The 24,391-nt window shown below is 46.0% G+C and overlaps 1 protein-coding gene across 4 annotated transcripts in view; it reads right to left on the bottom strand.

The window, feature by feature from the left end:
- Positions 1–24,391, bottom strand: part of CLUAP1 (clusterin associated protein 1) — an 851,865-nt gene that overhangs the window by 764,074 nt on the left and 63,400 nt on the right. For 3 of the 4 annotated variants that reach the window (XM_069210479.1, XM_069210475.1, XM_069210478.1), the window contains exon 2: positions 16,607–16,718. In XM_069210479.1, the coding sequence (XP_069066580.1) occupies positions 16,607–16,718 (112 nt within the window). Of the gene's footprint in view, positions 1–16,606; positions 16,719–18,688; positions 18,808–24,391 lie in introns of those variants that run through there. The other variant, XM_069210477.1, reaches the window with a different exon arrangement.

Here is a 24,391-nt window from a genome sequence, read left to right on the forward strand (position 1 = left end):
TTCAAGACCATCATCTTCTTGAAGTTGAAGCAAGACTGCTCCAATAGCTTTTTCGGAAGCATCGGTAACTACGATAAACTGTTTATTGGTATCTGGATGTCTCAAGATGGGAGCTTGAGTGAATGCCTTCTTTAATTCTTGAAAAGCTGTTTCAGCTGCCTTGGTCCAGACAAACCCCTGTTTTAGATTTTCCTTCTTTAAGGTATGGGTTATATGGCTGGTCTGTTTAGCAAAGTCTTGAATGAACTGTCGGTAAAAATTTGCTAATCCTAGGAAACATTGTGTTTCTTTGATAGAAGAGGGAGAAGGCCACTCTAGAATTGCTTGTACCTTTTCTAGGTCCATAGCTATGCCGGTGGAACTTAAATGATAACCCAGATATTTGACTTCCGTCTTATCGAACTCACACTTTTCGGGTTTACAGAATAGTTGATGTGCTCGGAGTCTGTGAAGGACTTGTTTCACATGAGAAGAATGGAGTTCGGGGTGTCTGGAAAAAATAAGGATGTCGTCCAAGTAGATTACGAGTGTCTGGTTCAAGAGATCGGAAAATATTGAGTCCATAAACCTTTGAAATATAGCAGGAGCGTTCGTAAGACCAAAGGGCATGACTTTATATTCAAAATGACCGAACGGTGTCCTGAATGCTGTTTTCCACTCGTCTCCTTCTTTTATACGTAAAAGGTGGTAAGCTCCCCGAAGATCCAACTTGGTAAAACGTTGAGCCCCTCTGACTGCCTCTAAAATATCCTTAATGAGGGGCAAAGGATAACGATCCTTTATAGTTATCTTGTTTAGGCCTCGAAAGTCTATGCAAGGACGAAGATCTTTGGTCTTCTTAGGTACAAAAAAGAGAGGAGCCCCTGCTGGAGAAGATGATGGAACAATGAGACCACCCTGTACATTTTCCTCCAGATACTCCTTAAGAACTTCCTTTTCAGGTTCCGTGAGAGAATACATCCTCCCAAAGGGAACGACTGTTCCAGGTTCCAAAGGAATAGCACAATCGTACTCTCGATGTGGAGGTAATACAGGTCTGGATGGTTTTTGAAACACGTCTTGGAACTCTAAATAATGTTCAGGAACCCCTTGGACAGTGTTGATGGAATACTCCGTAGTACTCTTCATAGGTGTTAATCTGTTTGGTGACCAATATTTATCGGAAGCAAAGCAATTTTCTTGACAAAACTGTGAGGATAAAGAAATTGTCCGGGTTACCCAGTTCACATATGGGTTATGTCTAGTAAACCATGGAATTCCGAGAATAATGGTATGGTTGGGAGATGAAATGAGATCAAAAGAGAGGTGTTCTTGATGATTACCAAACTGTAAATTTAACATCAAGGTCGTAGTATCGACTGGACCTGAGGATATTAAAGATCCATCCACGGTGTGTACTTGTTCAGGAATGTCTTTGGGTTGAGTGGGAATTTGCAGATTAGTGGCCCATGTCTTATCCATGTATATACCACTAGCACCACAATCCAATAATGCCATAGTTCTTTCTTGGCGGCCATCAGGTAGTTGTAATATGACTGGTAACACGAACAAGTAAGTTGTATTGTCGTTGAATGAGCTGATAGAAGGTATAGCCGATGATCCCGTCCCCTCCCTTCTTACAGAGGACGGGAGGTGGCGTTTCCCAAGGGTCTAGGTGGACGTACAGGACATGTACGAAGCAGGTGACCAGCAGAACCACAGTAGAGGCACAATCCCTTCTTCCGTCTGTCTTCCTTCTCACTAGCAGAGAGTGGCCCTCGAGCAGTATCCACTTGCATGGGTTCCCCTTCTATATCTTTAGCAGGAGGACGAGATTCCTCAGGATGAGGTGGATACATCTGTGAAGAGCTTGGCTGAGACGCTCCTCTACTCCTTCTCTTCTCCATTCGTCGTTCTTGAAGACGATACTCGATGGAAAGTGCTTGATCCATGAGGCCACGAAGATCTTCAACTCTGGTGGAATGTACTAATTCATCCTTAATTTCTTCCTTAAGTCCTCTGCGAAACAAAGTTACCAGGGTACGCTCCACCCAAGTGGTCTCTGCCGCTAATTGACGGAAACGTGTAATATATCGGAGGACATCCTGGGAACCTTGCTGGATATCACATAATGCTTCCTCTGCCGAGGCTTCCAATCCTGGGCGACTAAACATTTGTTTGAAGCGGGTCACGAAGGCAGAATAGTCCGACAATACTGGATCGTTGGATGACACCATCGGGGTTGCCCAGGCCAAGGCAGGACCGGATAATGCACTAATAAGATATCCCACCTTTGTCCTGTCATGAGAGAATTGGCTAGGTCTGAAGGCGAAGTAAACCGTTAATGCATCCAGGAATTCACGCAGTTTAGTTGGTTCACCAGAGAAGCGAGGCGTTGAGGCGGAGATAGTCGGAACATCGCCACTGTGGAAGGCCAAAGCCTGTCGTAAGACCGCATTCTCGTTGCGCAATTGTTGCAATTCCTGAGCTTGTTGTTGAATAGTAGTCAAAAAAGATGAATCAGGATCTGCAGCCGCCGCCACTGTGTCATCCATAGTATCAGAAGATGTCGGAATGGTTTGGCGCTGCATTCTGTCACAACTCACGTGCTGCTGGCGCCTGGAAACCGCAGATCTAGTGGCGTAGGTCTTGAGGGTTCGGCTTTGGCCCAGAAAGGGGCGACTCTTTCTAGTAGCCACGGTGCTGCAGGCAGTGGAAACGCCAAGAACAGACCGTGCCCTTTAGAATTAGTGCCAGAGGGAAAAAACCCCAATAAAGGGGAAAAAACCTCCAAAAAATGGATTCCTGAAACGAAAACAAAACCAGGAATCAAACAGGAACAAAATGCAGGTAAATGCAAAATTGAAAAGATTCAGAACCGAAGGCTAAGAATCAGGAGCGAAGACACAATCTGAGCAGAAAGTGATGCAGCGCAAGGAAAGGGAGAAAACAGAGCCCTTATATACCAAGAAACAGGAAGTGACCAACAGGAAGTAAAAAGACACCATTTTAGATAGGGAAAAAGTACATAGGATAGAATAGAACAGGAACCATAGAAAATAGGGACCAAGGAATGCTGGGAAGAAAAAGGTAACATGGGAAGGGGGAAAGACATAAAGAAAGGACAAAAAATGCCTCGAAAAATTAAAGAAGAAAAAGAAGAAGAAGAAAGAAAAAGAAACAGGTAAGGAGGGGTCAGGGGAGAACAGGGACACCACAGAAGGCAGAGCGAGGCCCAAAATAATATCTGGGGCCTCGCGCTGTACAAAGAAGACTCGGGGCGCGCCGCGTCCTGAGAACGCGCTGCGCAGCGCGAGCCGAATGCTCGGCTCGCGCCGCACCACGCGGCGCAACAACTCTGGGTGTTGCCACAGCGATCGGCTGACGCTCACACTGTCATTAAAGATTGACAAGTCTTTATCAGGATATATGCAGTAGCTGCATTCCACTCGTACTAGACCCTGCCTTTAACACTAAGGCTTACAGGAAAACCATGGGAACCCTGGGTGTAGCTGTGCATTAGTCCTCCCCATATCATCATGAGGGAAATTTGATAGCGGAGAGGAAAAACTGAGGCTTAAAGCAATACTTAACAGCTAGAGTATTAGGTTCAGGTCGCAGTTGGATCCACCACCTGGATGGAGTCCAGAGAGTGAAGGAGCAACCATCACTTTCAAGCTGGATTAAAACATTTGGGGATTTCGTTCAAAAACAAATTGCAGTGGCAAAATAACTTGTCCCATCATAGCAAGCACCATTGCCAGTCCTTTGAAATCAAGGTACCAGAATTGTGAATTTGCCATCCATTGCTGGTTGCAGTGGCGGCTGGTGACATTTGAAAGTGGTGGGGCGTAAAGTTTGGGCATGACTTTTAGGTAGTGACCCAGACATGGCCTCCCTGAGCCCAAGGGCTGCTTTCACATCATGCAACAGTGACATGCGCAGGGTGCAACAGCTGCACTAGAATATTTCACATAACATGTGGACTCTTTTGCCAGACTCAGTTAAAAAGGTTTAAATACCTGGACAACAGTCCTTTATAGCTGCTTATGGCAAGTCTTACTGCGCAGACCGTCTCCTCTAATTATACAACAGACGCAGCAGTGCTTAATTTGTAAATAAAAATGTGCCGGTGCCCAAAGCCCTCCTCTTAAATACGCAGCTGCTGCAATTAAATGTGCGAACACGGTATACTGAGGCAGCGTAAAACTGAAGCCATCTCTGGCCTTTTTAATCCATTTACAGCCGCTCCCTGCCCCCTCAGCTCACTCATGCAGCTTTCTCCTTTCTCTATATGTGATCCTTTTTCCTTTTTCTCTTCCTCCGTCTTTCCCATATTTGTCTTTTACTCGCAGTAAATGCTTGAGGCAGAAAAATAAGTGCCGGGGCCCCGCACCGGAAACAACAAGCACAATTTAAGCACTGACGTGCAGCAGTCACCTACTGGGACCTCCAGTCCTTCCAGCCGCTGTGCTGGACTTCGAAGTGCACACAGCAGCACTCTGCCTCACAGTCACTGTCCTGGGCTGTGGGGTAGCCAAGTCGTGTTGGCAGTGCTGAGGTTACATCCTTTTCACTTCGCTGCCCAGACAGCCTTCCATTTTCACTTTTCGCCACCAGTTCTAATAAAAAGATGCACATCCCGTGATCTCTCAGGCAGCCAGCCCATCGATTTAAGCGCTGCGGCTACGGGTGGCTCTGGGAGCCTTGCAGCCTGCAGTCACAGCACTGCACATGGTGAAAGACAGTCCATTACCCCCCCGGCCCTGATTTAAAAGGACATATTTCAGAAGCGGGCCTTCTGATGAAAAGTAACAAATTATCCTGCTGTAATCTTGGGGCGGCCACGCTGAGGGTGTCAGGCCTGTTTATCTGCAGTGTAGGCGCAACAAGAGGCGCTCGACGGTTCCAAAAGTGGACTCTCTCCAAGCGTTTAGACGGTCCCCTCGCAGAAGTGAATGCCCACTTTTCAGGTATAGCCTTCAGTAGAAAGTATTAATATTGCTAATTTTTTATTGGTCATAAATGGCGCCACAAACAGCGCCAACACTAGGGGCTTCAGGGTGCTTTGATTGAATGCTATTTTATGTCATCGACATTTGCACTGTCAGAGTCACTGCCGCTTGTCTGGCTTCTGGGCACTTGTGATCGCTCAAGGGACCACAAACTCTTGTTTTGGGCTGACTGACAAGTGATTTAATGTACATATCTGGGCTGAAGTAGTGAGCGTTTGCAGGCATTACCGCACATACCTAAAGGGCTGCCTCAGTGTTCATTACCGCACGTTTCTGAGCTGCACTAGTGTGTATTACTGCACATACCTAAAGGGCTGCCTCAGTACTTCCTATTTTGCAGTGCTCTAGCGCGCCCCCTTTGGTTTCACGTGGGCTTCTGATAGTGTGTTCTTTATAGTCAGTCTGAAAACGAGTGATCTTGTCTTGCAACAAGTAATCGAAACAAGTACTGGTAAAGACACCAGGTCTTGCTTTTTCGACCTATCAGCTTTCCAACTGCTTTTGCCGTGAAAAAAACAAGCACAATTCCTTGAATGCAAGCATACCGATCGCGATGCTATTGGCAGCCACGTCATTCCATATGCACGAACTTGCATGAGGATGAGCCCGGCAGCTGTTAATTTTTTAGTTCTTTCTTACCTGGTGCTGATCTGCTGAGTGCCGGCCGGCGGCCAGACTCCTTAAGAAATATGCTATTCCGATGGTCCACGACGAGTCACAACTCGCAACAGGCACCTGTCCTGCAGTGCTTTCGGTCCGGGTCTTCCCGCCTGCCACACCCTTTCCCAGCTCTCACAGGGTGAGGTCCCACCCATGCCCTGTGGCAAGTTGGGAAAAGGGGGGGTGACAATGCTCTCCACTCTCTGATTGACGTGGAGGCTAAGCACTTCAGGGCTTGAATCAAAAACGCCCGGGGCTAACTTGACCTCCACGTCATCAGGGGGTGGAGACTAGGCCTTGATGCTGGGTCTTTGCTGAGCTGATGACCTCACAGGCCCCAGGGCTGTGAGACTGTCAGCCCCGAAAAATAACTCACTTTGGGCTTGCCTACAGGGGAGCAGTTAAAGTGATCATGTGACTTCATGTCACTTGTCCGAAGTGTCGAGCACAGCAACAACAATGCTGGTGTTGGTGAGTGGGGGAGATAGTGCCCCCTGTTTTATAAAGTTACAAAAGAGGGTATTATTTTTTAATTAAAAAATAAATGATCGCTTTGTTTTTATTGTGATTGTAAAGGGGGCGGAGCCCTGCCGCCCATGTACAGAAACCGCCACTGGCTGGTTGTAAAGGCAAATGATTTGTCTCCATTGATCATGTAAAATTGCATCATCTGGTTGATCCTTCACAGTAGGCCACAAGACTCCTGGGTAGTTCCCTAGCCCCTCTCACTACCCTACAGGAAATATCTCTTCAAGCATTAAACAACACCCCTATTGTTTCCCCCAGGCTGGAGAGGGCAGAGAATAAACTTTTGTTGATTCCAGTTACAACTGCAAATGAAAGAAATACACCAAACATAAGTCTGCAGTTTTCTGCTACTACTCAAAGCAACAGAGTTGTTTATGATGAACCACCTTTGGAGGTGTCTACCAGTTCTCTTTTGCCTACTGAGGCTCCTTTCTTCACACAGACTTGTTCTGGGTACTTTGTTGACATTGACAACTTCTCGTCTGATTCTTCTCACACTTCAATTTATGGTGTACATGATGTCCCTCACTGGTTAAAATGCACTTATGTGATCCGTCCCTTGTCCTGTCTTTGGATTACACTTGCATTACTTGTCCTACTTTTATGGACTGGATTTGTGACTGTTTTCGTCTGGCTTATAAATGGGCAATATCTTCCTCAACACTCTGCTGTAGAACTGGTATCTGAGGTGTTAAAGCCTCATTCGTCTTCTCACAAAGTGCTAAGAGACCTGTCTCTTGTGAATATTTCTGCTGTTCCAGTTCCTGATTTAACTGTTTGGAAGAAGGTCCTCTATAATATCTTTGGTCCTACAGAGACTATAAAATTCCTTGAGCTTTCAAAGTTGCTATGGATAATGTGATAATTCCAGGTGTTATGTCTGATGAATGGGAGTTAGAACGGTGTCTTCAATGCTCTCTGAGCATTATTATACTGTATTTAAAAGTGAGGATATGTATATGAATGCTGCCAATTATGGTGAAATATTCTGTTATCATCACTATGCACACCATTTCCTACATAGAGCTAGTACTCCACAAACAGTTTTCAATTATACACAGTGGGAACATTGCCCCCCCCCCTTCACCAGTGAGATGTACCAAAACATATTTAGGCAAATTCACATACTTCTCTGAGCATAATACTTCAGATCTTGTGTCTTATTATTTTAAATGAACGTATTCATAAGCAAGGAAACATATGCTGGCCCACACAAAATTAACTTATTCAAATTTGTTCATTTCCCAATCATCAATTAATGGCTATGAATACTGGAAAGAAACACGATTTAAAATCAGTTTGGGAAACTATAGAAGGCATTCATGTCCTGCCCTTGCCAATTATTTAAGAGTGTCTAATTCCACCACAGAGGATTTTTCTGAATGACACAGTACAGCAGACAACTTCCCTAGATCTAGCAAAAATAAAATAAATGCTATAGCCCAGTATTCCCTCAATAGCACATTTTGAAAATTGCCAACATTTAATAATTACACTGAAGAACAGCTCAATGGTATGGTATTAAATGGTACATTTAACTCTACACTTTAAGGTACCAAAGGGTGGTTATTGTGGCAAGTGGACACAAATGGTTGTCATGCATCTGTTTTAAACTCCTTGCAGGGTTTTAAAGCACACGGGCCCTTGTTATATTCAGTCACAGCACTCAGAACCTATAACGTGGGGAAGGTGTCAGCAATGGTTGCAACATTTTACTTAGTCAGCTGTAAAAGGGAACCTCTCTCTCCTGTCCAATGACATGGATTTGCAGGATTCCTTCTAAGCTTAGGTCCTAGGTCACCACGTTCCCAAAAAAATAGTTTATGCCATTATTAATGAAATTTGGAAGCTTTCGCAAATGGAAGTAGCTGCTCATTTAAGGCAACTTAATCAGGCTAATTTAGAAAAAACATTGGCTGTTGTTGATAATGAAATTAATACATTGTCAACTCGTATCTACACATTAAATAACAATGTGTTTTCTACTATTACTATTATACAAAATTACATTTCTTTTTTACATCATGGGTGTGAAAATCTAGGTGTACTACGTGCAGCGGTAGCTGCTGGCAATAATGCTCTGTGGAATGGGGGGGTGCACAGGGGGATGGGGAATAATAAAACAAACAAAAAACACTTACCTGACGCATGTCGCCTCTCAGTATTCCTCGCCGTCACAGTGCTTCTCTGCTTCTTCTCTGCCCACCCAATTCAGACGCTTCTCTCATGTTGTTACCCAGCATGAGAAAAGCGCCTGGATTGGTCTGAGCAGGCTGAAATACCGCTCAGTTGAGGACTGGGAACCTGCATTGGTTCTTCACGCGAGCTGTACAACACAGCCCGGGTGGAGAGTTCTAAGTGCGCATTTCGATTCGGCAGGCCTAGGATGGCCGGCCAATCCGACATGCTCACTTAGAGAGAACACTACTATTCCGTCCCCTGGTGACGAGGATGGCCCTGCCCTGCCCTACACTACACTTGGCAGACTGGCCGAGGAGGGAGAGAAAAATAAAATGATAATACAATAGTTTTCTTATCATGTTATTTTTCCGCTGCCTTTCAGCAGTGGGGCAACTCTCCTCCGACATATCGGAGGGGCCATTCCTGACTACACAATATGGATGGCCTTATCACACACCACACTTTCAAATACCTTTTTGGGGCAGTCAGGTTCATTTACTCAACCTTAAGCTGAACACTGGGTGAGCTGTGGCTTTCAGCAGTAAGGCTTAGCAAAGGAACAATGTGTAAAGCATTTAACAGCACCAAACAACAAAATAAGAAAGTCACACGACACAAAAGAAACAAGACACCAATTTTTAAAAGTAGAGTTTTTTTAATGAATTTCTAGAGACCTTAATCATTAAAATCCACCAGAGGGTACCGGAGATACAGATTTTAGAAGCAATAAATAACTTATAAATCAATTGCAAACAAGCACTGGCTAACAAAAAGTTTGGAAACCTTGGAAAAGTTTGAAACAGTTAGTATGACAACACTGGCCCGAATTGGGCGACCACGTCCGACAGGACAGAGGTCTAGGGGGCCAGAATGGACACTTTGGACAGGTCCCTATCCACCACAGCATATTAAAAGCAAGATTCAAACTTTACAGGATGATTGTTATAGACGACAATGGAGTGGCTCTGATGATGAGGGATGCAGACTTCAAGATGCTCAAGGATGCTCTTGATGCAGCGCGCTCCATGGGGTAAACCCGGGTCAAGTCCTCGGTCCACAGGTGAGTGGGGGTGACTCTGTGCATGGATCTCGGGCTCCCACAAAGTCCTCTTTGCAGGGTTCCAAGGGCTGCCAATGCAAACCTTGAGCTTTTGCAAAACAGCAGTTAAGGTGAAAATATATGGTGGAGGCTGGTGTCCGCCTTGAGTGACGAATCTGGTCACAACCAACACTCACGAGTCCAGAAGACACATGTGCACCTTTTGGATATCTTTTAATTGTCCTTTGGGGTGACTGGCATCTGGTAGCGGCAAAAAGTCTGCAGTGGCTAGCAAAGATGCATCTTCCAGCTTTAATGTCTACAGTGCCATTCCAGGGGGAGGGGGGTAGTGTCAGCCAACTAACCCTTGGAGACTGGGGCAGGGAATCAATGGCTTCTACAAGCCAGGCATGCAGAACGGGGTCCAAACTCCACTAGCCCAAAGTGTAGCAGGTGCAGTCACTCCAGTGTTGCAGCCTCTCTTTGTGCACTTCCAAAGTGGTCTTCTTCTTGTACTTCTTCCAAGTGCAGCGAGTACTGAAGTCTCGGTTACCAGGGGTGTCCATTATATCCCAGCAAAGTGCCCCAAGGGGACAACATGGTCACTAGCCAATAGGCTAGTTGGTCCCTTCCTATCTGGTGACACAGTTCCGGTGATGTGTGGCATTTGGTTATTCCAGAGTGCAAGGTGGTGTGCCTTAGGTTTTAATGGCAAAGTCAAACTGGCAGTGAAAACCCTGCCTTTCCAGTCTGCAGTGGCAAGGTGGGAGACATTTTTTATCTTTGTCACACAAAGGGTGGCTCTGCTGCAGCCCTGAATGGACACTCTGCCTTACATGTCTTAGGTACCATATAACAGGGACTTACAAGTAAGTCAGGGCTTGCCAATTGAGTGGATCCAATTTGACATGCAATTTGTATAGGGTTAAAGCACTGGCAATGGGGTCTGGTTAGTAGGCCTCAGTGCACTCTCTGATTCAAAAACCCGCAACTTATAGTTCAAGTACCGGCAAAATGTTTGTTGGGGGACCTGAAAAAAGCCTGCTTCCTTACAAAGTACAGTCAACTTAGATATATTATGCTGTTGAGTTGGACATTACAGGTTTTTAAATCGAACCGCATGCCCTTGAAGCAGTTGAACGCAACAGAATTGCTTTTGCCTTTTAATTTAAAATGTAAACAACTAATAATGGCAAAGAGAGACACCACATACACAATGCTTAAAACAGAGAAATTAGAGTAGTTGTCATTCACAGTATCGAAACACCATCAGCAGTATGGCTAATTCATGGAGTTATCTTACTCTCAATCTCACATTTCAGTTTACATCATGCTTGAAACATTTTCCAGAAGGCAGATATTAAGCTTCAAGGGGCAGTTTTATACATGAGGTTTTGGAATTACCCTTCGATAACTGTAGGAGGCTGGACTGGCTTGTAGTGAGTACCAAGGGGTACTTGCACCTTGCACCAGGCCCAGTTATCCCCTATTAGTGTATAGGGTGTCTAGCAGCATAGGCTGATAGATAATGGTAGCTTAGCAGAGCAGCTTAGGCTGAACTAGGAGACGAGTGAAGCTCCTACAGTACCACTAGTGTCATATGCACAATATCATAAGAAAACACAATACACAGATATACTAAAAATAAAGGTACTTTATTTTTATGACGAAATGCCAAAGTATCTCAGAGTGTACCCTCAGTATGAGGATAGCAAATATACACAAGATATATGTACACAATACCAAAATATGCAGTAATAGTATTAGAAAACAGTGCAAACAATGTATAGTTACAATAGGATGCAATGGGGACACATAGGGATAGGGGCAACACAAACCATATACTCCAAAAGTGGAATGCGAACCACGAATGGACCCCAAACCTATGTGACCTTGTAGAGGGTCGCTGGGACTATTAGAAAATAGTAAGGGTTAGAAAAATAGCCCACCCCAAGACCCTGAAAAGTGAGTGCAAAGTGCACTAAAGTTCCCCAAAGGACATAGATGTCGTGATCGGGGAATTCTGCAGGAAAGACACAAACCAGCAATGCAACAACGATGGATTTCCAGTCGAGGGTACCTGTGGAACAAGGGGACCAAGTCCAAAAGTCACAAGCAAGTCGGAGATGGGCAGATGCCCAGGAAATGCCAGCTGTGGGTGCAAAGAAGCTGCTACTGGACAGTAGAAGCTGAAGATTCTGCAGGAACGACAAGGGCTAGGAACTTCCCCTTTGGAGGATGGATCCCTCACGCCGTGGAGAGTCGTGCAGAAGTGTTTTCCTGAAGAAAGACCGCCAACAAGCCTTGCTAGCTGCAAATCGTGCGGTTACGGTTTTTGGATGCTGCTGTGGCCCAGGAGGGACCAGGATGTCGCCAATTGCGTCTGGGGACAGAGGGGGCGTCGAGCAAGACAAGGAGCCCTCTCAGCAGCAGGCAGCACCCGCCAAAGTGCCAGAACAGGCACTACGAAGATGGGTGAAACGGTGCTCACCCGAAGTCGCACAAAGGAGTCCCACGTCGCCGGAGGACAACTTAGGAGGTCGTGCAATGCAGGTTAGCGTGCCGTGGACCCAGGCTGGACTGTGCACAAAGGATTTCCGCCGGAAGTGCACGGAGGCCGGAGTAGCGGCAAAAGTTGCGGTTCCCAGCAATGCAGTCTGGCGTGGGGAGGCAAGGACTTACCTCCACCAAACTTGGACTGAAGAGTCACTGGACTGTGGGAGTCACTTGGACAGAGTTGCTGGATTCAAGGGAACTCGCTCGTCGTGCTGAGAGGAGACCCAGGGTACCGGTGATGCAGTTCTTTGGTGCCTGCGGTTGCAGGGGGACGATTCCGTCGACCCACGGGAGATTTCTTCGGAGCTTCTAGTGCAGAGAGGAGGCAGACTACCCCCACAGCATGCACCACCAGGAAAACAGTCGAGAAGGCGGCAGGATCAGCGTTACAGAGTTGCAGTAGTCGTCTTCGCTACTTTGTTGCAGTTTTGCAGGCTTCCAGCGCGGTCAGCAGTCGATTCCTTGGCAGAAGGTGAAGAGAGAGATGCAGAGGAACTCGGATGAGCTCTTGCATTCGTTATCTAAGGAAATCCCCAAAGCAGAGACCCTAAATAGCCAGAAAAGAGGGTTTGGCTACTTAGGAGAGAAGATAGGCTCCTTCAGGTGTTGCTAGCCTATCAGAAGGAGTCTCTGATGTCACCTGCTGGCCCTGGCCCCTCAGAGCAGTCCAGTGTGCCAGCAGCACCTCTGTTTCCAAGGTGGCAGAGGTCTGGAGCACACTGGAGGCCTCTGGGCACCTCCTAGGGGAGGTGCAGGTCAGGGGAGTGGTCACTCCCTTTTCCTTTGTCCAGTTTCGCACCAGAGGAGGGCTGAGGGGTCCCTGAACCGGTGTAGACTGGCTTATGCAGAAATGGGCACCATGTGTGCCCATGAAAGCATTTCCAGAGGCTGGGGGAGGCTACTCCTCCCCTGCCTTCACACCATTTTCCAAAGGGAGAGGGTGTAACACCCTCTCTCAGAGGAAGTCCTTTGTTCTGCCATCCTGGGCCAGGCCTGGCTGGACCCCAGGAGGGCAGAAGCCTGTCTGAGGGGTTGGCAGCAGCTGCAGTGAAACCCCGGGAAAGGCAGTTTGGCAGTACCAGGGTCTGTGCTACAGACCACTGGGATCATGGGATTGTGCCAACTATGCCAGGATGGCATAGAGGGGGCAATTCCATGATCATAGACATGTTACATGGCCATATTCGGAGTTACCATTGTGAAGCTACATATAGGTAGTGACCTATATGTAGTGCACGCTTGTAATGGTGTCCCCGCACTCACAAAGTCTGGGGAATTGGCCCTGAACAATGTGGGGGCACCTTGGCTAGTGCCAGGGTGCCCTCACACTAAGTAACTTTGCACCTAACCTTTACCAGGTAAAGGTTAGACATATAGGTGACTTATAAGTTACTTAAGTGCAGTGTAAAATGGCTGTGAAATAACGTGGACGTTATTTCACTCAGGCTGCAGTGGCAGGCCTGTGTAAGAATTGTCAGAGCTCCCTATGGGTGGCAAAAGAAATGCTGCAGCCCATAGGTATCTCCTGGAACCCCAATACCCTGGGTACCTCAGTACCATATACTAGGGAATTATAAGGGTGTTCCAGTATGCCAATGTAAATTGGTAAAATTGGTCACTAGCCTGTTAGTGACAATTTGTAAAGAGAGAGCATAACCACTGAGGTTCTGGTCAGCAGAGCCTCAGTGAGACAGTTAGGCATCACACAGGGAACACACACCTATAGGTCACAAACTTATGAGCACTGGGGTCCTGACTAGCAGGGTCCCAGTGACACATAACAAACATACTGAAAACATAGGGTTTTCACTATGAGCACTGGGCCCTGGCTAGCAGGATCCCAGTGAGACAGTGAAAACACCCTGACATACACTCACAAACAGGCCAAAAGTGGGGGTAACAAGGCTAGAAAGAGGCTACTTTCTCACAATAACAGATGTGCGAGTGGGGAAAAAGAGGTTTGCCTTAGTGGAAACAAATGCAAAACTTTTCGAAGCCACTCCATGACTTGTAAACTGGTGACACTGCATGGAGTCTGTAATGCCTCTGTGGCCAACCTGACATGTTACGTGAAAGAAGTAGCAGTTTCCTTGATTTCCCCGTATTTCAATTACTTTCAAATGGATGCTACTTGATGCTGAACGATTAAGGCTGTTGTGAGATGAGAACAGATGTCTCCTCTGTGGTTTCTGTTTCTCAAATAGTGACCGGCTAAGGTAACATACTCCTCCCTCCCGTGCATGAGATTATGGTAGCTAGCGTGTGGCCTTCCATACCTACCTTTAACATTCATTTTGACAAGTTGAGCAGACTGAAGGCACTATTGTTTCATAGAAACATGGTGGCTATATCTGCTTGTGAACCCTTTGATTTGCAAGATGCAAGGTTGTCCTCTGAAATAAAATCGCTGCTAAGCACAAACTTTCCTCAACATTTTGATGAACTTGTTAGATGTATCTTTAATGCGTCTAACACCGCCGGTGTTGTGCACTTCTTTAAAACAGTTAGGTCTGGTTTTGTCAGCACTTTCCAGATTGTTTTCGGAAATATTCCATCTTTTAAACAATCTTTGTTTTCAAGTGTATGTGGTGGCATACCACTTGTGTTATTACTAATCAGTGGTATTTTAGTCCTACTTCTGCTGCCGCAATGGATGTCCCACCTCGAAGCCAAATGGTAATGGAACTACCCCACGCCCAGCTGAGTCATGAAGGCATGATACTGTACTTTGGCGTACCTTTACTACATGAACTAAATGGTCCTTGTCCTTTCAGCCAGTGCGGTTCTATTGTTTGTAGCCTGTGTCCCGCTGTCTTTGGTGCCCTTTTGAGTGTGCATTCAACATCTGCCTTGCAACGCAATTGGTGCTATCTAGTGACATGAATCTGCTGAAGTCCCCATTGAGAGTTCATTTTTGGTGTTGTCCTATGAGACTGCCATTGCTTTAGAGTGCATTTTATGAGCCATTCTATGTGGATATGGATGCTGTGGCTTCAGGATTCCTTACGTCTGGCTCTAGTACTGTGGGCACAGTATAGGATGCTACCATCTCGGCTGAGGATAATGACCATGTTTGTTACTTCGACTTGTTCACCGAGGCTATTGTGGTTCTCTCATCTGCAAAAGTGGGCTCCATTCTGGATTCCATTGACACTAACAATATGGATAACATTGGAAGTCTCCACTAACTTTTAGATTTGGCACTTGGTTTTAAGTAAATTTTTTGATTGATTGAATATTTTTAATTAACTAATTTTTTTAATTCAGCTTGCTGTAGTGAACATTTTATTCCTTTTATAGAATGTTTTTTTTAGAATCTGTTTTCTTCACATCCAAGTGAAGGTTGTAGTGGAGCCCTTTCGACCTACGTTGGTTCCCTATTTCATCTTTGTTTTATATTTCATATTTTACATGTTTTCGCTGCATTACTTTTTAGCATGGCTTTTAGCAGTGACGTTTTACACACTTTGCTTGCATGATGTTATTCTAGGAATATATTGTACGGGTTGGTTGTTTTAGTTATCCTTTTCTCGAAATATAATTAGCACAGTATGTTCAAGGCTAGGAACACAGTACACAATATCCTAGTCCTGGCGTTGCCTGTTCAGGAGACAGCTTGTAACATCTAGACATAGCATTGCATCAGATCTGTGCTTCTAACACAGAGTCGCATTTATTATATAAATGGTGCACTAACCTGGAAGGGGCAGTGGTTCACTCCAATTGCAACCATCCTTGGACAAATGCTGTGTTTGACAAACAGCTCTGCTGGTGCTAATCGCCCAGTCTCCCGAAGAGATTGCCATCCACACTGCAGGCTGACTCCTTATGTTGTTCTACAGGTATGGGGCTAAGGCTAATCTCTTAGATTGGGCAAAGACAGAGTGAACACCCACTATATTCTCAGTATGGTCTTAGGGTTATGAAGGAAGATCTAGAAATCATTTATCATGGTTGGTTTGTTCATTTTCTTTACCTTGTTTGTAATGCTTTGTTTCATCTACCTAATTATCGCAAGCTCATTCTCTCTATGCAAGATTTAGATTGCTTCAATAAATAAGTTGAAAACCTGTCTGGTATCTCTCTTGTGTTTTGCTTGGGGATTCATGAGTAATACAACAAAAGGGTGCAATCTGTTTCTACGACTTTCTTGGGAATCCGAGTGTCATGTTCAGGTTGTCATAATCACTTCAATACTTCTCCAGTCTAAGTTCCTATAACAAGGTAACCCTAGGCAACCACAGAAATGATTTCCCCCATTTACCATCATGATTGTTCAAGTGAAGGGATGTCTTTACCCTACAAACAGCCATTTGTACAAACAGCTCCCTTTATGCCCTAATAAATGGAGCAACTGAAGGGCCACTACAGGCACTGTTAAATCTGAGCTATGTTTTCTTTGTCAGTGTTAGAATGCTGCATAATAACAATCTTCCCAAATAATTGTGGACACAAAAGGGAATTCCAAATATGTATGCCCACCTACTTATCTACTACTTGGGAATTAATAGGCTCACAGTGCAGCTATACTTGAAGGGTGATTAGGAATATCATTACAAAATGTTTGGATGAAGCCTTTAACAGCATATCAGCAGATATTTGTGTACTTGTCAGACACAGTCTTCTCTTGAATATGGTTATCACTCACCTTTTCACTAGCCAGACAAGTACTTCAGATACCAGAGGGAAGTTAGGAGTACGGAAATTCTCCATGGAGATGAGGCGGGGGTATCCCAGAGCCCTCATCATCTCAGTAAAGTCTGAAAGACAAAAATGGGAAATGAAAACTTAATGTTGATGGATGCCTCTACTAATGATTGGCATACAGGAAGCATTGATGGACAAAGCCAATAGGTCTGACTTTCTAAGTCAGGAGTTGTGCGTTCAGACTGAAGAGTGACCCACAAGGAGGGCCACTAGAATTATGCAACTGTAGCCGTAGCATTTTACGTGCAATTACAGATTTGCCGTATTTGCCACATAATCCATCATCTGCTGCATATTCTGCACATTTTAACCCCCAAAATTTTTTCTTGCACAAACAGTTCAAAAAATACTTAAAAAGCAGTGAAATGCCTTGCCACTCTGTGGTAGGCCCTTCTGCATAGTTGTACCGGTCATCTTCCTGTTGCTTATTGTTATATTTTTTGGTTAAACTGGTACTATTGAGGTGAAACCAACGCCCAGACAGTGCTATCAAGCTTAAAAATTATGAAGTAATATTATTACAAATTGTGCTGCATTATGCACCATAATTTGCCGTTTCTTGCTGCATAATATAATGAACCCTGCCACATAATTTGGCCCTGTCCTGCGGCATAATTCCAGTGGCCTTGCCTAAAAGACAGCTGCAGATGCCAAAGCCAAACTGAAGATGGAAGAAGATGTATTAAATACAGCCAGCCTGAGTGTGATGCTGTACCGCTCTGTGGAGCACCTGGTTCAGGAGTAGACAAGAACACTCTAAACATAGAATTCCACAATAAGCCTTGAAGGCATAACACATCTCTCTTCTTTCATTGCACAAAACTAAAAAAAATAAAATGAAAAATTAAAACCAAGTAACACAATATATAAAATCAGAAACAAGGGGAAATTCACCTGTCTGCAGTCCTCTAAATATGCACGTGGACTATGTTCTTTTCGGGTCCAACAGACACTCACTTCTTGTACTTTAACCCGTACCCTCTTCTAACTCGTACCCCTTGATCACCATATTCAGAGACACGTCCCTCAACACTGTCACTCTCCCCACTTGGACTACTCTTCAATTCTTCATCTCCCATCAACATCAATCCACTTCAATACTCCTCCTCAATGCTTACCTCATATTCACCGCCTTTTTGATAAACAGACACTCTTCCTCTATTCCATTTGTTACCATTTGCCAATACCACATACTATTCATGCACCTCTTTCACGTTCACCACTACCACAGTGTTCAACCTCATCCAACCAAGTAACTGCTCCTCTTTATCTTTAGCTATGAGAGCATCCTCATCAACTAATCACCATCTACTGGCAAATGAGAAAAAAAAAATCAGCATGGGCAATACGCCAGCCGGAATATATTCAATATCATAACAGTATTGTGCTGCAAGCCTGGCCAATCTTGCTGATCAGTTTCCTGCTCCATCCAGTAATAACACTTTGACTAATGGCTTGTGGTCAGTATGGAGCTTAAATTGTATACCCCACAAGTATGCCCTAAAATATTCAGCACTCCAAGTCACCACCAGCACCCCCTTGCACCCTATCACAGAATACGTATGTTCTGTTTCCATCAAAGAGTGTAATGCCAAAGCCACAATTTTCTCTGCATCTTGGCACAACTGTGACAAAAAAACTCCTACTCTTATTTTACTGGCATCTACTGTTAATACAACTTCCAACTTTGTGTTGAATAACGCCAAAATCTTAGCAGAACAGATTTCATTCTTAATTTGCTCAAAACAAACTTGCTGTTCTTTATCCCATTTGAACACACAACTTTTCCTCAACGTGACCCTTAAACTCATCAGTTTTTGCAGTATGTTTTCAACAAATTTTGAATAATATTCAATTACATCTATGACGGACCTTACTGCTGTTTGTCTCGAGGTGAAGGGAATGATCTGATGGTGTCAAGAAGATTGTTTTGAGGTCTTACTCCATCATCTGAAATAGTGTGACCAATGTATTTGATTTCCTTGACCAAGAAAACACATTTGTCCTCACGTGAAGGCCTTACCAAGGAAGCCTGTTGAAGGTCTGTTTCAGAACATGTTGGTGTTCTATCACTGTTGCCCCAAAAATCAGCATTTCATCTTGCAAACCGATGATGTTGGATAAACCCTTGAAACCCTGAGACATCATCTGCTGGAACACACCTGTCAGTGATAATCAAAATGGCATGCATGTAAAAAGAAAATTTCCTTCTACAGTAATTAATGCTGTTAAATTTTTTGAGCCTTCAGGTAAAGAAATCTGATGCTATGCTCTCTTTAAATCCAATTTTGAAAAGAACTGCCCACCGCTCAACAACAAGATTAATTTGGTAATGTTGTGTAAAGGAAAATTATCATTGACAATATTCTAAAAGTCTACACAAAACCTTAACTAGCCATGAGCCTTCTTAGTTATCACAACTGGCAATACCCAATTTGAGAATTCCCCTTTTCCCCATCTTACCCTACCGTCCATCTTTTTTTTTTTTTACCGCATTTATGCCTACTATAGGGATCTTCCTTAATTTGTGTTTAACTGGCACAGCCCCCACCTTGTCAATTATTTAATGCACATATCATTTACTGGTCCGTGTACCTCTCCGAGCACCCCTTTTGTATCACTAAGTATGTCGTCAACACTCATTTTATCCAACACCATCACTTGGTTAGAAGCACTGGGTTTAATGACATTATGTAAATCATATTGAGGAATCCAAACCAATATTGATGGTCTACTCTCCGCCACATACACCTTCCCTGAACTTTCCCTAGTCAGAAATCGTATGGTAGTATGAAAATAACAAATAATATCAATTTCCTCTCCTTGATACGCCTACGGAAAGAGCTTTACAAAATAATTTCACCTTAGGCTACTCTCTCTCTAACATACTTTTTAGTACAATGGTATACATTGATCCGGAGTCAAACATCACTTCAATAGTTCTCTCCTTCACATGAAATTTTACTTTTGGTCTGTTTTTTGTCTTTCGCTATTATCTTGACTCAAAATCCAATCACTTAATTTACCATCACTTAATTCTTTGGTGACCCCTACTTTTGATTTGGTATACACTCTACACATATATACAAAATGCAATTACTGCTTTCTTTATGAATGGCATAACAGAATTTTGAATTCCCTCCATGGAAATTATTCCAACATCTAAGGAAAACTCTGTTGGACTGCTTGATCCCTATATATGTTTACTTCTGTTGTAACTTTAACCGGTTCTGTGCCTTGGACGAGATGATCTCGTCCAAGGCTGCAGTTCCCCTGTGCCTTGGACGAAATCATCTCGTCCATGGCACAGGGGAAATTGGGGGCGCGCTAGCGCGCCCCCGTGCGCCCCCCTTCCCCCCCCAAAGTCGGGATGGAAGGGGAAGACCTTCCCCTTCCACCCCCGACCCCCCCCCACCCCCCTCCCCTTCCACCCCCGACCCCCCCCCACCCCCCCCCTGTGACGTCAGCGCGCGAGCACGCGCTGATTTGTCACAGGGGCCTCCCTAGTCGCGCTGGAAGCTCTGCTTCCAGCGCGATTGAAAAAGAAATGCAAAAGCATTTCTTTTTCAATCACTTGGGAGGCCCGGAGGGGCTTCAAAGGGAAGGAAAAGTATTTCCTTCCCTTTGAAGTCCCTCCGAGGGTTTCAAAAGCCGGATTGCTTGCAATCCGGCTTTTGAAACCCCACTAGACACCAGGGATTTTTTTTTTTTTATTGAAACTGACAAAAGGGAGCGACCCCTTGGGCAAGGGTCACTCCCAGGGGGGGCATATTTTTGAGAAGGCCTTTTCTGCCCCCCCTGGGGGCAGATCCGCCTTATTAGGCCGATCTTCCCCCAGGGGGGGCAGAAACCTCTAGGCACCAGGGCCCATTTTTTTTTTTTTTTTTTTTTTATATGTTTCATTTCTTTTTTTTTTGGTGGGGAGCGACCCCTTAGTCAAGGGTCGCTCCCCTGGGGGGCAAATTGTATTTAGGCCATTTCTGCCCCCCTTGGGGGCAGATTGGCAGATTTTAGGTCAATCTGCCCCCAAGGGGGCAGAAACCACTAGGCACCTGGGATTTGATTTTTGGCACCAATGTCACGCAGGGGGAGCGACCCCGTAGGCAAGGGTCGCTCCCGGGGGGGGTGGGGGCTGGGGGGGGCAAATTTATTTTAGGCCATTACTGCCCCCCCTGGGGGCAGATCGGCCTATTATTAGGCCGAACTTCCCCCAGGGGGGGGCAGAACCCTCTAGGCACCAGGGCAAATTTTTTTGTTGTGTTTTTTTTTTGTTTTTTGTTTTTTTCGAGATGGGGAGCGACCCATCAGGCAAGGGTCGCTCCCCTGGGGGGCAAATTGTATTTAGGCCATTTCTGTCCCCCTTGGGGGCAGATTGGCCGATTTTAGGTCAATCTGCCCCCAAGGGGGCAGAAACCACTAGGCACCGGGGATTTGTTTTTTGGCGCCAATGTCACGCAGGGGGAGCGACCCCATAGGCAAGGGTCGCTCCCGGGGGGGGGTGGTGGCTGGGGGGGGCAAATTTATTTTAGGCCATTTCTGCCCCCCCTGGGGGCAGATCGGCCTATTATTAGGCCGAACTGCCCCCTGGGGGGGGCAGAACCCTCAGGGCACCAGGGCAAATTTTTTTGTTGTGTTTTTTTTTTTGTTTGTTTGTTTTTTTCGAGATGGGGAGCGACCCATCAGGCAAGGGTCGCTCCCCTGGGGGGGCAAATTGTATTTAGGCCATTTCTGCCCCCTTTGGGGGCAGATTGGCCGATTTTAGGTCAATCTGCCCCCAAGGGGGCAGAAACCAATAGGCACCGGGGATTTGTTTTTTGGCGCCAATGTCACGCAGGGGGAGCGACCCCGTAGGCAAGGGTCGCTCCCGGGCGGGGTGGGGGCTGGGGGGGGCAAATTTATTTTAGGCCATTTCTGCCCCCCCTGGGGGCAGAACCCTCTAGGCACCAGGGCAAATTTTTTTGTTGTGTTTTTTTTTTTTGTTTGTTTGTTTTTTTCGAGATGGGGAGCGACCCATCAGGCAAGGGTCGCTCCCCTGGGGGGCAAATTGTATTTAGGCCATTTCTGCCCCCCTTGGGGGCAGATTGGCCGATTTTAGGTCAATCTGCCCCCAAGGGGGCAGAAACCACTAGGCACCGGGGATATGTTTTTTGGCGCCAATGTCACGCAGGGGGAGCGACCCCGTAGGCAAGGGTCGCTCCCGGGGGGGGTGGGGGCTGGGGGGGCAAATTTATTTTAGGCCATTTCTGCCCCCCCTGGGGGCAGATCGGCCTATTATTAGGCCGAACTGCCCCCCGGGGGGGGCAGAACCCTCAGGGCACCAGGGCAAATTTTTTTGTTGTGTTTTTTTTTTTGTTTGTTGTTTTTTTCGAGATGGGGAGCGACCCATCAGGCAAGGGTCGCTCCCCTGGGGGGCAAATTGTATTTAGGCCATTTCTGCCCCCCCTTGGGGGCAAATTGGCAGATTTTAGGTCAATCAAGGGGGCAGAAACCACTAGGCACCTGGGATTTGTTTTTTGGCGCCAATGTCACGCAGGGGGAGCGACCCCTTAGGCAAGGGTCGCTCCGGGGGGGGGTGGGGGCTGGGGGGGGGCACGGCCGGCAGAGCTAGAGGCCAAACTCCACAGGTAGGCACTTTGCAAAAAACACCTCTGTTTTCTGTGAAAAAATATGTTCTGTCCACGTTGTGTTTTGGGCCATTTCCTTTCGTGGGCGCTAGGCCTACCCACAGAAGTGAGGTACCATTTTTATTGAGAGACTTAGGGGAACGCTGGGTGGAAGGAAATTTGTGGCTCCTCTCAGATTCCAGAACTTTCTGCCACAGAAATGTGAGGAACATGTGTTTTTTTAGCCACATTTTGAGGTTTGCAAAGGATTCTGGGTAACAGAACCTGGTCCGAGCCCCGCAAGTCACCCCATCTTGGATTCCCCTAGGTCTCTAGTTTTCAGAAATGCACAGGTTTGGTAGGTTTCCCTAGGTGCCGGGTGAGCTACAGGCCAAAATCCACAGGTAGGCACTGTTTTCTCCCAAAATTTTGGATGTGTCCACGTTGCGCTTTGGGGTGTTTCCTGTCGCAGGCGCTAGGCCTACCCACGCAAGTGAGGTATCATTTTTATCGGGAGACTTGGGGGAACGCTGGGTGGAAGGAGATTTGTAGCTCCTCTCAGATTCCAGAACTTTCTGCCACAGAAATGTGAGGGACATGTGTTTTTGTTAGCCAAATTTTGAGGTTTGCAAAGGATTCTGGGTAACAGAACCTGGTCCGAGCCCCGCAAGTCACCCCTCCTTGGATTCCCCTAGGTCTCTAGTTTTCAGAAATGCACAGGTTTGGTAGGTTTCCCTAGGTGCCGGGTGAGCTACAGGCCAAAATCCACAGGTAGGCACTGTTTTCTCCCAAAATTTTGGATGTGTCCACGTTGCGCTTTGGGGTGTTTCCTGTCGCCGGCGCTAGGCCTACCCATGCAAGTGAGGTATCATTTTTATCGGGAGACTTGGGGGAACGCTGGGTGGAAGGAGATTTGTGGCTCCTCTCAGATTCCAGAACTTTCTGCCACAGAAATGTGAGGAACATGTGTTTTTTTAGCCAAATTTTGAGGTTTGCAAAGGATTCTGGGTAACAGAACCTGGTCCGAGCCCCGCAAGTCACCCCTCCTTGGATTCCCCTAGGTCTCTAGTTTTCAGAAATGCACAGGTTTGGTAGGTTTCCCTAGGTGCCGGCTGAGCTACAGGCCAAAATATACAGGTAGGCACTTCGCAAAAAACACCTCTGTTTTTATCCAAAATTTAGGATGTGTCCACGTTGCGCTTTGGGGTGTTTCCTGTCGCCGGCGCTAGGCCTACCCACGCAAGTGAGGTATCATTTTTATCGGGAGACTTGGGGGAACGCTGGGTGGAAGGAAATTTGTAGCTCCTCTCAGATTCCAGAACTTTCTGCCACAGAAATGTGAGGAACATGTGTTTTTTTAGCCAAATTTTGAGGTTTGCAAAGGATTCTGGGTAACAGAACCTGGTCCGAGCCCCGCAAGTCACCCCTCCTTGGATTCCCCTAGGTCTCTAGTTTTCAGAAATGCACAGGTTTGGTAGGTTTCCCTAGGTGCCGGCTGAGCTAGAGGCCAAAATCTACAGGTAGGCACTTCGCAAAAAACACCTCTGTTTTTTTCCAAAATTTAGGATGTGTCCACGTTGCGCTTTGGGGTGTTTCCTGTCGCCGGCGCTAGGCCTACCCACGCAAGTGAGGTATCATTTTTATTGAGAGACTTAGGGGAACGCTGGGTGGAAGGAAATTTGTGGCTCCTCTCAGATTCCAGAACTTTCTGCCACAGAAATGTGAGGAACATGTGTTTTTTTAGCCACATTTTGAGGTTTGCAAAGGATTCTGGGTAACAGAACCTGGTCCGAGCCCCGCAAGTCACCCCATCTTGGATTCCCCTAGGTCTCTAGTTTTCAGAAATGCACAGGTTTGGTAGGTTTCCCTAGGTGCCGGGTGAGCTACAGGCCAAAATCCACAGGTAGGCACTGTTTTCTCCCAAAATTTTGGATGTGTCCACGTTGCGCTTTGGGGTGTTTCCTGTCGCAGGCGCTAGGCCTACCCACGCAAGTGAGGTATCATTTTTATCGGGAGACTTGGGGGAACGCTGGGTGGAAGGAGATTTGTAGCTCCTCTCAGATTCCAGAACTTTCTGCCACAGAAATGTGAGGGACATGTGTTTTTGTTAGCCAAATTTTGAG

Source organism: Pleurodeles waltl, chromosome 10 (genome assembly GCF_031143425.1).
Source record: "Pleurodeles waltl isolate 20211129_DDA chromosome 10, aPleWal1.hap1.20221129, whole genome shotgun sequence".
In the NCBI taxonomy this organism is placed as follows: Eukaryota; Metazoa; Chordata; class Amphibia; order Caudata; family Salamandridae; genus Pleurodeles; species Pleurodeles waltl.